The 14,008-nt window shown below is 30.0% G+C and overlaps 1 protein-coding gene across 3 annotated transcripts in view; it reads left to right on the forward strand.

Annotated features, from left to right (window-relative positions):
• LOC118195157 (protein turtle-like) overlaps positions 1 to 14,008 on the forward strand; it is a 1,209,650-nt gene that overhangs the window by 738,587 nt on the left and 457,055 nt on the right. For all 3 annotated transcript variants that reach the window (XR_015043000.1, XR_015043001.1, XM_085823517.1), the window contains exon 6: positions 12,120 to 12,416. Coding sequence is in view for 1 of the 3 variants with exons in the window: in XM_085823517.1 (XP_085679643.1) it covers positions 12,120 to 12,416 (297 nt within the window). In the remaining 2 variants the exon portion in view is untranslated. The remainder of the gene's footprint in view (positions 1 to 12,119; positions 12,417 to 14,008) is intronic.

Raw genomic sequence — 14,008 nt, forward strand, 5'->3', positions numbered from 1 at the left:
TCAAAAGCGTTTAATTCAGATTATTTTTAATTATTGTGGTAAAGATCTTACAAAATGGATACGGATGTGAGTTCTCAAAAAATGTTCATTTCATATATACTGAAAATGCAGTTCTTTCAACAGATATGCAGCTGTATTAAGAAGCTAAATGTACATTTGAAAGGTTTACAGAAGTTCAGAAATATTTACTCAAGTGAAAGTTTCTAGAAAGAAATTTTCCCTTTCATGAAATATATTTGTAAGCTTGATAGTAAAAGGAAAATGAAATTTGGTGAACAAAAATTTTTACTAAAGAATAGTTGCTGTGATAATGTATAATATTTCTCTATTCCTAAACCTTACACATAAGCCCATTTTTTATTAGGGCGAAAGGACGTTTTTGAAATGCCTTGAAGTTTGAGTTTTTACTTTCTTTCGGTGTTAAGGAATGAAGAAGTTTCGTAAAATAGAGTTAGAGTATTGATATACAGAATTTCAAAATGATTTCAGAAATTTTAAAAATATTTTCAGATGCTATTTTTCAAAAATGTATTAAAAATCGGCTTAGAACGAGTCATCTATGAGATGAATATCATAATTGTTTGCTTAAAAATATTTAACGGAGTTTTATTTAAAAATATAATGCTTAATTTGATTTAATTCATTAATAATTGTAAAGTATACACAATAAAGGAGGAATTCTTTTCACATGTCTAAGGTACAAAGTTTATTGATGTAAATGGCAACCACATCGAAGACGATTTTCATCTTGAGAGTTCATAACTTTAGAATAATAATTTATTGCTGTTATTTAATTTGTCAGTATAACTAATTGACCCTTAAAATAAACCATTTTATTCACAAAAAATCGTATTTAAAGGAAAAAACTTTTAATTCAGTACTATAATGCATGAAACGTATATGTGAGAAAAGCGTACGTTAAAATGAAAAAAATAGAACTTGACCTCTTACCATGAAGCATATTTTAGGTAGCAGTTTTTCATTACGTAGTAAGCAAACATTCTGGCTCCATTTTAAAATTTCCGAAATGACAATATTTGAAATATAAGAATATATTGATGAAATCTTTCCCTTCATCAACAATTTTAGCCTTCTGTCGACGAGAATTATTGCATTCATTTATTAAAAGCACCTAATCAAACATATTTATTATAAATATGCACATTGATATAAAATAAAATTTATATCCGTCAGTATGGAAAGTTATGTTCAAGAAATTAATTCATCGCATTTTTAGGCGCAAAATTAAAAAAGTGTGACTTTTTTTGTGTGACTAGCATCACTAAAAACAAGAAATGGACTTAAAGGATGAAGCTTTTATCTCTCGCATTTTATATTAAACATTTTAATAAAATATTTAAAACAATTTACTCTATTTTCCTTATTAATGTATAAATTTTTGTCAATTTCTTGTTTACATGCAATAACATTAATATGATACTTCAGTCAATTAAATTAAATTAGAGGTATGGACAAATGAATTACTGTGTAAGTAATAAATACATTTTAACTTATTAATTCAATTTATTTTTTCTATAAGAATCCTTTATTTATTAGCCATAATTCTCTGCATTTTTTTGTTAAATACATATTTAATCTTAGCAGATTTCCCTACCATAATTTTTTCCAAAATGAAATGTTTATTAATTATTTGAATAAATGCTGATTTCTGTCATTTTGTTACGACTTTTACAATCGAAATTAAAAAATTTTATAATTGAATTAAAATTTTATAATTGAATTGAAATTGAAAATAAATGAAGCCACATTTTAAATTTGCTTTAACTAGAATTTGCAGGTTTTAAAAAACTTTTTGAAGGTTTTTGATCTCTTCGTAAATATAATTGTAAGTTGAAATACGCTTACGTAATTAATAAAAAAATTAATTTTATTATTTATCCTGATTTTAAAATAGAAGCTTATAGACTCTCGTTCTCTTAAGAATCACAAACTAACGAACTGTCAAAAGACTGTATGAGAAATAATCCGCAGATCTTGACAACAACCCACAAAGTCAGAAGAAGGGTGTTAAGGACCTTTATTCTGTTACATATAGTTAGACGGCCCCACATGCGTTTAGATAAGCCCACACTTCTGTCTGAACTCAAACAAGTAATGTTAAACTTAAAATAAAATGTAAACAAAACTAGCTTAATAATTTAGAATAATTTAAATGCGCAGGAAGTCTCTGACTCGTAGAAGCCGGCGGAAATAACCTTAATGGCTACAAGCACTCAACGCTACAAAATCAAATCGCTAGTAAGTCAAAATAACAACGTGACCTTCAAGGAGGCATAAATCACTTTCCTAAAGCTCCGCTTAAATAGCACTTCTTCCTCCCTAATTTGAATACACGCTCGATCTGATTAGGATCCTGCAGAAAAGCATAGCTGGAACCGAGAATAAAAAGAAAACTGCTTTAACTAAAATTTAACTTTTAGTTAAATAAATAAATCCTCACAAGCTGCTATACAGAAATACCAAAAGGAAAAAAATGTCAAATATATGCGAGAAAAAGAAATAAAAACCTAATATTAGATATAATTCTTTGAACAATGAACACCATAAAATTAACAAGCTGGGCGAATTATACGATGCTAACGTTTCTCATTAACACATTTTTCATAAACTCCAAAAAATGAATTTCCAGTGTCAGACCATGCTTATCTTATTTGCCATAATATGAATAGCTGATGAGTTTCCATCGTCACAGACAAAATCACTGCTTGTGGTCTCACAACCAATTCATAGAGATTATTCACGATTGGTGAAATCAATATGTGTAAACTGGCTATAAATAAAGAGCCAATTCTTTATATAATATTATATAAAGAATTAGAAGTCAGCCCTAAATTCTCTAACGAGTCGAATAATGCTTTGAAGTGAAATGACCACCGAATTTACGTGGTTTCTCTCCAGTGCTCAGCTTTTGTTTACAATTCCCAATGATCTGTCTCGAATGATATTTTTTATGTGTTAATATAGATGTAACACGTCCAGCCTACGGAGCAAAGTAAAGATTTTTGACTGCTCACTGTTGAAGTTAACTCGTCGCCGCGCATGGGGACAACTAAAAGTTTTTAACTCCTCAACGATCTTTCGCAAATTGCTTTTGAGTACTCTCCTTTTAAAAACATTACATGAAAACACTGATAAACCGAATATTCTGTAGTGGTTTAAAATCAAAATGTCAATCTATTTTTCATTTGTGACACATATTCATATTTTTAACATATTTTTACATTTTGTATAATTGTTATAAAGTCAACTGGTGTCGAGATTACGATAATTTTTTAGTAGTTCAAAATGGCGGGGAAAAACATTTGAATAAAATGAACTGAAGTGCTTTTTCCGAGTGTTTCTTTTTGTTATAGGGGAAAGTATGTAATTATTATTTTTAGATTATTTCCAACTGCAAATACATGTCACTAACAACGAGTGCACTAAGAATAATATCTAAAGCAAACAATAACTAGCTAATAACTGATAACAATAACAATACTAATAACAATAAAGTAATTCAGGTCTAAAGCTCATCACATATCTTTAAGCTAACATCGAAATAGTTCACAGAATACAAATCATAACATTACATCACCATAATAACGCTTACAACGTCCTATGGTTTGTATTATTGGAATCTTAAAATTCGTAAGGTTAAATATATAAAAATAACTTGCGTTCTTTGAACACAGAAGTTTTAAAACGTTAGATCTCTTTTAAATTTCTTCAAAAATCGTTACCATCCACAGCTTCAAAACTAATTAAACTTTTCTAAATTAAACTTTTCTATATATTCCAATGTTTCCAGGTGCTGAATTAATATTATTGTTTTGGTTCGATTCCCGGCGAAGGCGAGTACTAATTTTTCAACTCTCCGGCCTCCAAAAAAATCCTAATGGCTCTACACAGTAATAAAATTTACAGATGAACACATCCCAAGTAAAAGTTTCGGATACATTCATCAATTTTTATGCAAATCTATATCGAATATAAATTAAGTATAGCAACACATTAAGCGCTATGTTCAAGGCACACACGTTCGCCTTTTCTAATAAAAGTGAATGGTATTATTATCAGAATATAGAATAAATTTAGAACATATACGCGTATACAAATAAATGACAGTAAGTGATAATTTATTGGGATAGTAAATTAAATTAAGTTTCGGATAGTAAGTGTTTTATTAAATTATAAAAAAAAATTACTTAGTAAACGTAAAATAATAATTCAAATATCTTTTCAGTTTATTTCATTTGTCAAACAGAATAAAAGAAAAAGGAAATAAATAATTTACTAAATCTAAGCTACTAAAAATAAGAAAAGGGTTCGGCTGAAAGAGCTTTCAGTAAAATTGGTTTCTCGTCCTTGAAGACCGAAGGTGATTCCAAAAAAAATTATCTATGTTCTTCTCAACCTTCTTCCACATATTTCCCAAAAGGTTTCCTGATATGTGATGCATTTTAAATCCAACACTTTCCGAATACTTCCTTTTTCTGTTTTTGGCTACTATAAGAGTATCTAGATAGAGTCAGATGTTTTATTACGTTTCACAAAAACAAGCAAAAATAAATGCGTGCACGTGGTCAGGTGGCAGTTTTGTAAAGATGCATGTATTACGGAAAATCTGGGAGCTGTTTTTAAGAGGAAGGTAATAAAATTACTCACTGAAATTCATCTTTTCTCACTGAATCTAATTTTAGCCTTTCCGAGGGTAGCATATTGCATTTACGAGGACAGCATTTCCCACTACACGAAACAACTAAAATCACGGACCATCCGGGTAATACGAATTCTGTATAAATGAATTTTTTCTTGTTAGTAATCACGTACTTATTAACTACACTGCGAATGATCGAAATTTTTTCGTATGCCATGTTTTATTATCATTATGTTGATCGAGAGAGAGAGATAGTAAATTTAAAAGGAATAAAATGTTTATGTTAAGCAAAATGCAGAACAAATTTTCTTCGTGAAAATTGAATGAGGCACTTTTCTTTCATTTGTGTAAGAACATTTTTTTCTTTCGAATAAAATTTCTAAAAACGTTTTGTTTACATGAGCCCTAAAGACAGACAAATAATCTTTCTAATAGCATGTATACAGATTAATTACAATTAATCCATAGTATTTAGTCTATTTTTAGAAAAGAGCCAATTATTTTGACCAAACAATGATTCACGTAAGAATAAATAAATAAATAAAACTACCTATACTTAATTGCTGTGCATAACTGCTCTTCTATTAATTTTTGTAGACTACATGCATATAAAATAAAATAAGATCTCGTGGTTTTGATGTATCATGACCTGCTATCGCGTTAAATCACATGATTAGTTTATTTACTAGCTGCTGTGCATAAAAATAGATATTTAATTAATATAAATATAATTATTATAAATGTAAACCTATCCTTAATAAAACGCATTTTGTAGCTTTTCGCAGTTTTTACATAACACAACTTTTTCAATACTGGAAATGCATTTTCCACACACATAATATGAAAATTTTTTACAAACACCTTTCGTTTTGTTGTTACGAAGTCCAATCTGAACTGAAAAGATATTTATATGAAATTGTTGTTACTTCTCTTAGTTTTGCAGAAATGTTTTGTTGCTGAAGAACACGGAAGTACATACGATCGTCTTCGAAATCGATATAATTTTATTCAAAATTAACTTCAAGCTAAGGTTGCTTTTGTAATTTTAAAAGCTTTTTTAACTTTAAGTTATGACAAACTAAGTTTAAATATCTATTTCTAGATTCATGGGCATATTCAATATTTCATGCTAATTGTTAAATCGAATTGTTGTCAAGTTGCTAATTTGACAGCAGACTGTTGACTGTTGGGAGGTAGGCTGATAGAGAAATGTTATCGTTCATCTTTTTATTTCTTAGACAGCTTTCGCTGGAGACAGCAGAAAAAACATTAAACCAAATTTATAGTAAAGAAATTTAGATGTAAAAAAATAACGATAAAAGACAGAATTTTTCAAATGCTAATTTTCTATTGATATACTCCTTTTGCATTATACCATAATTTATCTAAAAGATGCACTTTCAAAAGGGATGTATTAAAATTCGAATACCTAATTCGAAATTTATCTTTCCCAAATAAAAATAAATTCCAATTTTTCGCGTTTTATATTACAGATGTTTTTTTTACTTGAACTGCGATACTAAATATACTTTTGTTAATTTTCGTCATTGTATGGAATGTAAAGGAGTATTTCTCATTAATATTATTATGAAAGGCTTTTGACGTTACTAAAAATTTTTAAAAAAATGTTAAATGTTTAGAGTTAGTATTATCTGAAGCAAAATTTCTCTAGAGACGTGTATTTCCATCATGACGATGATTATTACACGCCTTCATTTCTCGTGTTTCCATTTTATTTGAAAAGGAGAAAAAAATATCTCATACTACTCTTATGATTACCAATAGTTTTTAATCCAATGTATTTTAAAACCTTTCAGAGTTTCATAGGAAAAGATAACTGAACGAAATAATGTTATTTTTAAATTTGTTGAATGTTAAAAAGACTGTTATACATTTTCTTGCTATAAGTTTCAGTTCTCAATTTGTTAAGCATTACGATAAGCTAATTAGTAACTAATATGAAAAATAAAAGTAGAATTGTGAGAAAACTACTGCTTTGCTTACCGAAAAAACGGGAACAGATAAATTAAATTCATTTATAAGAATATTTGGTACTTTTCCGTTTTGCCGGCGCAAACGATTAAGTCGCCAATTATGGTACAACTGATGCCAAAAGGAATATCTTCGCTGGTTACCTTTTACGCTTCATTTTCAAAATAAGTCGCAGCCATTTCTTATCAGATTGTTTCTTTCAATACTGGCATATAATTACATAGAAATTTTACAAAAGATAGTTAAATTTTATACCCTAAGACCATTTGCGATAATTAAGTCAATTAGGATGCAATCAGACCGCTTGCCCAAAGGCGAAAATATAGGAAAGGCAAAATTAAAGAGTTAAATTCATCAATTTAATGAGAATGCACTAGCGAAGTAAAGCACTGCGGTTTTGCATAATTTCTGAGTAACCTATTCGTACGAATTGAAATAATTCTTGCATTTAAACTTGTACTCCAAATAAAGATTTAACTTGAAATTAATGCAGATAATTACCGAGAGAATTATATTTTGTAGCGTAGTTTACGTGAGATGAGATCACTTTGGGTCACGTGATACGAACCAGCGAATCAGGATGTTGAACCACGAAAGCATAGTAAATTCTTAAATTTGTCTTTTTACAAATTTATTGTCTTTTTTATTGCCTTTTTACAAAATTTTAAGTCGTATTAATATGTTTATGCCTTCAAAATAAAAAAAATTTAGTTCTAAGAATATTTTATGCGTATACTGTATGCTGTAAGTCTGCTTGGCGAGATTTGCGCCGGCGAAACGGAAAAGTACCTAATATTTATATAAGCATTCTCTTAAAGTAATGCTACGCTTTTGAATTAAATCATGAAATGCATAAAGATGTAAATATTTTATAAAATTACATTCCCTTAATAATATACATTACAAGTACCGTAATCGTTTCTTATAAACTTAAAAATCGTTAGTATAAACTTGGCACATTTATCACATATTTTCTGCTAATATCATATCAGAAGCATGATATACTAAACTATAGCAGTACCTCAAAAATGATACTAATTAAGTTTGAAAGTCTCTTCCTTCGGGAAAGATATGCTTTATAAGCGCTATGTATAATGTTTCTTGTCACACAGGGAATACTTAAAATAAAATATATACAAGATTAGATTGAAGGTTGATAACAGATTAAAGAAGAATACAAAAGATAATGTCTGTGGAAATTTCTAAAAGGAAGTCTTGATTTTCTCAGTAATTGTGACACACACACAGAAAAGGTTTGAATTGACTTTTGCACTTTAAAATTGCACTGAGAGACAAAGGATTTTTCTGCATTCTATAAAGGACTCTTGACTTGATTTCAAAAGGATCTGTGGGCTGAATTTAGTTTGGTTGACTTTTTATGTATTACGCTTCCTCTGTACACTTCTTAAGTTGGCTACCAACTTCTTATCTTCTTAAAAATGCTTGTTATTTGTGTTAAATTTCTCAATTAAATAACATTGCAATCAACTCTTCAATAGATAAATTAAAGCGATTACCCATACAACATAGTAATTCCACCATGCATTGTAAACACATTTTGGCAATTTTTAGTGTTAGTGTACATGAGTTTCATTTAACAGATATTATTTTAGATTATCCGATTGTCAAAGTTTTTTTTTTCTTTAAAAACAAATTCAACCATTTTTTTTAAAACTTGATTTCTGATGATTGCACACGATTTCTGATGATATTATTTTTAATGCATTTAAAATCACAGTAAAGAAATATATGCATCGGGAACTTAAAAATAAATTACATTATAAAGGAAGGGCTCAAATAAGATGCACACGGCGATTTTAAATCTGGCACTTTGAATGCCAATTAAAAATTTTCTAATATATTAATAGTTTTCTTAGAATGTAGTGGAAAGTATCTCTATTATACAGTCATGTCCAAAATAAGGTTTACATGCATGAAATCATGAATTGCTCAAAAACTGTCATTTATAATTTTATAAACTGTTGTGGAAGGATATTTAATATCATAACACATAAATGCAAGGGTGTGTGTTGGTGTATTTAATTATGGCAAAGCACACGAGGGCTATCTGCCTAAGGGAAGGGATGCCTTCGTGGAGGACTTTTTAAGGGAAACTGGCTCGTATACACGCATAAATGCAAGGGAAAAATATGATAATATAAAGTTGTGGCTTGAAACACTAAAATCGGTAATAATATATTACTAGGAGATTTTAGAAAAATATAACTGACGAAAAAATTAAGGCCTATTGATGTATGAATTAAATATGAAGTGTGCACTTATATCACTTCGTGTTTTCATGCTGACAATACTGTTTTTAACGCCAAAATGGGAAATTAAGTTCTACTCCTCCAGCAACGCGGTCTTCAGGGCATTTACGTGTCTTGAAGAAAGATGTCTTCATGCAACTACTTTTCCAAGGGATTCAGTCTCTCAAGTTTTCTTATCGTGTTAATTTCAGGATATTTCGCTGGCCACAATATTTGCTCAATGTCTTTCTTTCTTTTTGCCATAGACAGAACAGCTGGCGCAGTGGGTTAGGTGCACTTCAGCCTGTTGGATACTGCCGATGGAATTAATAAAAGAGCTTATTACTGTAAGTATTGAGACTAGGGGGAAAATGTTGACGACCACTTATATTGAGCACTGCAAGGCTGAAGTTGTTTGAAGGAGGTACTCTTATTGTCAAGTACAATGTGTTCATATTTGTAATGCGTACTGATAGTTATATAATTAAAATACATATAAGATACATATAAAAACATTTTAAATGTATCAAAAATTAATGCTGTAGATGTTACATTACCGAGAGCTTAGACACAGGTACAGATTTAAAGATGAAATGTGAAAAAATATATTAAATGAGTATTGAATTAATCATAATACTAAACTGTATTAAAAACGTTAGGTCAATTATATATGTTCAGAGCGGGCTGTTTACGGCACGGTGTCGTAGGAAAATAGTAGGGAAGTCACTCCAAGCTGTCAGAAGTACTCTTGGCAATGTTAATACAGTCTCTAATGCGACTGAGCGCATATTTATTCTTATTTGTATTCTTGACCCCTATCGACATATTGGTTACAGCTGGTTTTTTAGATTGCGAATTCGCTGTGTGCTTTCAGTCATACAGATAGCGATCTGAGTCACCAGTACTGCCACAAATGTATTGGTCGCTGTCTCTTAGGCCAAATCTGTGGATATAGAACATATATGGGCTATGCGCTGTCAGATACTGTGTATGTTACTAAGAGCCGCTACTTTAAATTCTACTTCACTTTCAGATAAAAATTATGCAATCCTCAGCCTATGGTGCTCGAGTCTCCGTAGTTCTGCCATTGTTCCGTTGATTCACATTTTACAGTGGTTTTCAGATATGCGTTCGGAAGTTGCTCAGTGTCTTCGCTTTCAAGGAATTCGTCAATGAGATTTATTCGAAGTGGACGAGCATTACCGTTCTTAAATAAAAGGTCAGATCAATATACAGCGCTGAAAAATTTGACATAAAATTTTAAGACCTCACTCTGATATCTCTGGTTGGTCGCAGATCCCCTGTTGGAAATGCTCAGAGACGTGCGTCCATAGATCATTAGTCGTGGATATCACATCTGCATTACCAAACCGTTACGTTCCATAATGTTCTATTGAAGATTTCACATTCCTGACTTCCTTCAAAAGTAAACTCATTTACAATCGGATGTTAAACTAAACCTCGACTCATCAGTAAAAAAAACATAGGACCATTGTTTTTCATTCCAGTTCATTTGTACTTTGCAGAAATTAAAGCGATCCTTTTTGTTGTGAAGATAGTGAAATAAATACCTTTGGTTTTTCTGGAATAAAGACCTTTTTCATTAATCCTTCTGTATAGAGTCTGCCGTGATATACAGCAGCTCCAGTGGAATCTACAATCTCTGAAACAACATAATTCTGAATCTGTTTCCATAGTGTACAGACTAAACGTTTTACAAGTAAAATATTCACAGATTTCACTACTTCAGAGATTGACTGTCTTGCTTCTAAATGGCCGATCATTCGCCACTTCACAAATTCTTCCAAATGGTATTTCGGAGTTATAACAAACCACCTTGAGTCCTTGTGCATTGAAATCAAATACTCTGTTGCAGAAATTTAATCACATATTCACTTTGGAAAGCGCTTGATTCAATGTCAGATGGCATAGAACTTTGATTTGCGTATTAAAAACTGTTTGATTCCTTATGCATCTTAAAGGCTGTTGATTAGATAATGCTAATTAGGCTTGTCTATTCCCCATTCCTTGCAAAAATGGATTACATCGATTGGATTTTTCATTGGATATCAATATTTTGGGTATGTAAAGATAAATTTTGATATGAGTCCATGGTATCAAATAATATATAACCCTGTGTTAATTTAGAGGTGTATTATATTCTGCTAAAGCAATGTCACCTAGGGTCACCAAATTTTGAGCATGCATAGTCCTTCACCGAAATAGGTGCAGCTTGAAACCAAAAATTTAATTTTTATCCTGGTTTCTATTTATTTCATACTCTCTGTGAATTTAATGCAGTTTTTAATTACGAACTTGACTATTTAAGAGCAAAATGTTGCTACTCGGCAAACCGTAAGATATTTTTTTTCAAATTAATAAAAAAAAACCGAAATTTAAAAGAAATGTTTTACCACTCGACAACGTGTAAGATTTTTGTTTTTCGAATTTAATCAAAGAGCTCAGAAATATAATGAAATCTGTTAACATGTAATGTATTTATCTTAACGTTTAAGTGGGTTGCCATTCTCCAAAGCTTAATTTGTTCACTTTTTCTTTCACATTTAATCTGCCTAATATTGATTAAAAAATTTAGTTATTTAGACGCAGTTCTTCATCTTTATTATTTAGTAGCTGAATCCCTGAGATTACACAAGCTGGACTCATCAAAATAATTAAAGATATTTTCATTTGTATAATAAGTATTTTAGGCAAGAGTTTTTTTTAATATAATCTGTTGATATTTTTTATGCATCCTTATTTTGTAATTTATGTTTCTTCAAATTAATCTTTCAGGGCAGCACGAATTTTAATTGATGTAGTCCATCAAATGCCGTAATAGCTATTTATCATTAGGGCATTTGATGGACTATGTCAGAATGCCGTAATGATAAATAGCTATTACGGCATTTGATGGACTGAACTGATCAACTCCGTTTAATCTCTGTCCTATCCCAGGAATGACCTATTACAGAGATTTCTTAGTTCCCTATTTTGAAACCAAATTATATTGCGATCACTTGCTTTAGTTTACTTTAGAATAAGGAACAAATAAAAATAAAATATATGAGAAAATTTTATGTTTGAGCCATTTTGGGCTTACAGTTTAGTTTCTATTTAGTTTTCACAGATTCATTAAGTTTTAAACTACTGTATTGATTTTAAATAGCATTTAGAATTTTGAAATCTAAATTTTATAATATTTTTATAAATTGCAGTCAGGCCTCTTGATGTCCGGATTATCAATGCTCAACCCCATTTTTCTACGGGAAAAATGGTGACCTTGGAGTGCGAATCTACTGGTTCCAGGCCAAGGGCTATCATGACATGGTGGAAAGGATCTCAAAAGATTCAGTCTGGAAATGAAATCATTTCAGACAATGGGAATCTCACCCTAAGTACTTTGTCTTTTGTGCCAACACCTGAGGACCATGCGAAAAAGTTCACCTGCACTGCCGAAAACCCATCCCTTCCCAACAGTCTGATTGAAGATTCGAGAACAATCACAGTACACTGTGAGTTTTTCTTTTATCTTATTTTTGTTATAAGCATAATAATCTCACTGAAATAAAACATCAATTAATAATTTAGAAATAATGCCTTGTGATAAAACTTCACAGCACTGAATTCGGTTAAGATTTTTTACACAGTCGAAGAATATTACTTTTGATATAAAACACCTTATGAAGAGAAACAATTCCGTTACAAAATATTTTCTTACCACACCGTTCTAATATAAATAACGTAAACATATTATAAACAAAATATAAAGTAAACATATTATAAACATAACAATTATTCGATTTTTAAAAGCCTATCAAATATTATGAAATACATATGGTGAAACATCCAACATTTTATTTCAGCTATTTTATGATAGAATCGGGAATTGTTTGCATTGGCTTCTCTAACCCCCTTCCAATATCGAATTTTTTTTTATTTAACAGCTTGAGATATACTTAAGTATTTTCCTGCTATACCTTCCAAAACATTAAAATAATTATTAAGTTCAGATTATGATTATTATACATGCATGCATATTTCAAAAATATGTATCTTTGAATATTTGAAAACTTTATCAAATACGAAGCATTCTTTGCGAATACAAGAAAACCAAAATTGTACTTTATCTTAGTATTGCGCTCGTAGCATTTATTTTTGATTTTAGTCGCATTTTTTTCACATATGCATATTGTAATTGGTAAAATTATTGAATCTAATTATCCTCTCCTCAAATTTTTATTTACGACTTTTCTTGTATTCCCTTAAACGTTTAATATACATAGAAAAAATTCAAAAATATCTACATTTCAACTGCTGAAAGTTCGGATGCCTTTTATAAAAATCACGTGTTGTTTAAAACTTAAATATAATGTATTACTACGAGTATTTAATTATTTTGACACCTTTAAAGCCTGTTTATTAAGAAAGTGTAAAAGGTTTCCTTGGGTTATGAAAAGACAGAGCGGAAATTGTATATGAACATGCTGACTATTAAAAATTGTTACTTTTTTAAAACATCTACCAAACTGAGAACGTTTATTACTTTTATACTATATAAATACTGAAGTGAAAAATATTGCCTATGCTGACATATTTCAAGGAATACTGTGATTATAAAAATACTTAAAAGTTTTACCAAGCCACCATATTAATTCCATGATCTACAGTTTTAAAAGTAAATGAGCTGGTACTGGGGAATATGAAAACAGTTTTAACATACTTTGTTTTCTCACAAGATGTTCTGAAACGGTCTGTCATTCAAGCTTTTAAAGCAACCGAAATACTCCATTCTAGACTGATGTGGAATTGTTGCCTATATGTATAAAAAAATCAAATTTAAGGCGTTTTATAAAGTACTGAATTTTAGTAGTGACTAATTACTTCCAATTACAATTTTTGTTATATATAAAAAAAGCTCTTTCTAAACTTATTCTTATGTAATGAAAACTTATTAAAAAGCTGTTAGAAAATATTTTTTACAAGGTCAAGTAATTTTCTTAGAAGTTATATGGAAAAAAAAATCTTTTAAAAAGAAGGAAAGTAAAGTAATTTACAGGAGCAAGTGAAGAGTCATTCAGCTTTACTGATGACATTTTGAAACGTA

The sequence above is a fragment of the Stegodyphus dumicola genome, chromosome 9 (assembly GCF_044657685.1).
Source record: "Stegodyphus dumicola isolate Sdum_Otavi_A_Nest chromosome 9, ASM4465768v1".
NCBI classification, from domain to species: Eukaryota; Metazoa; Arthropoda; class Arachnida; order Araneae; family Eresidae; genus Stegodyphus; species Stegodyphus dumicola.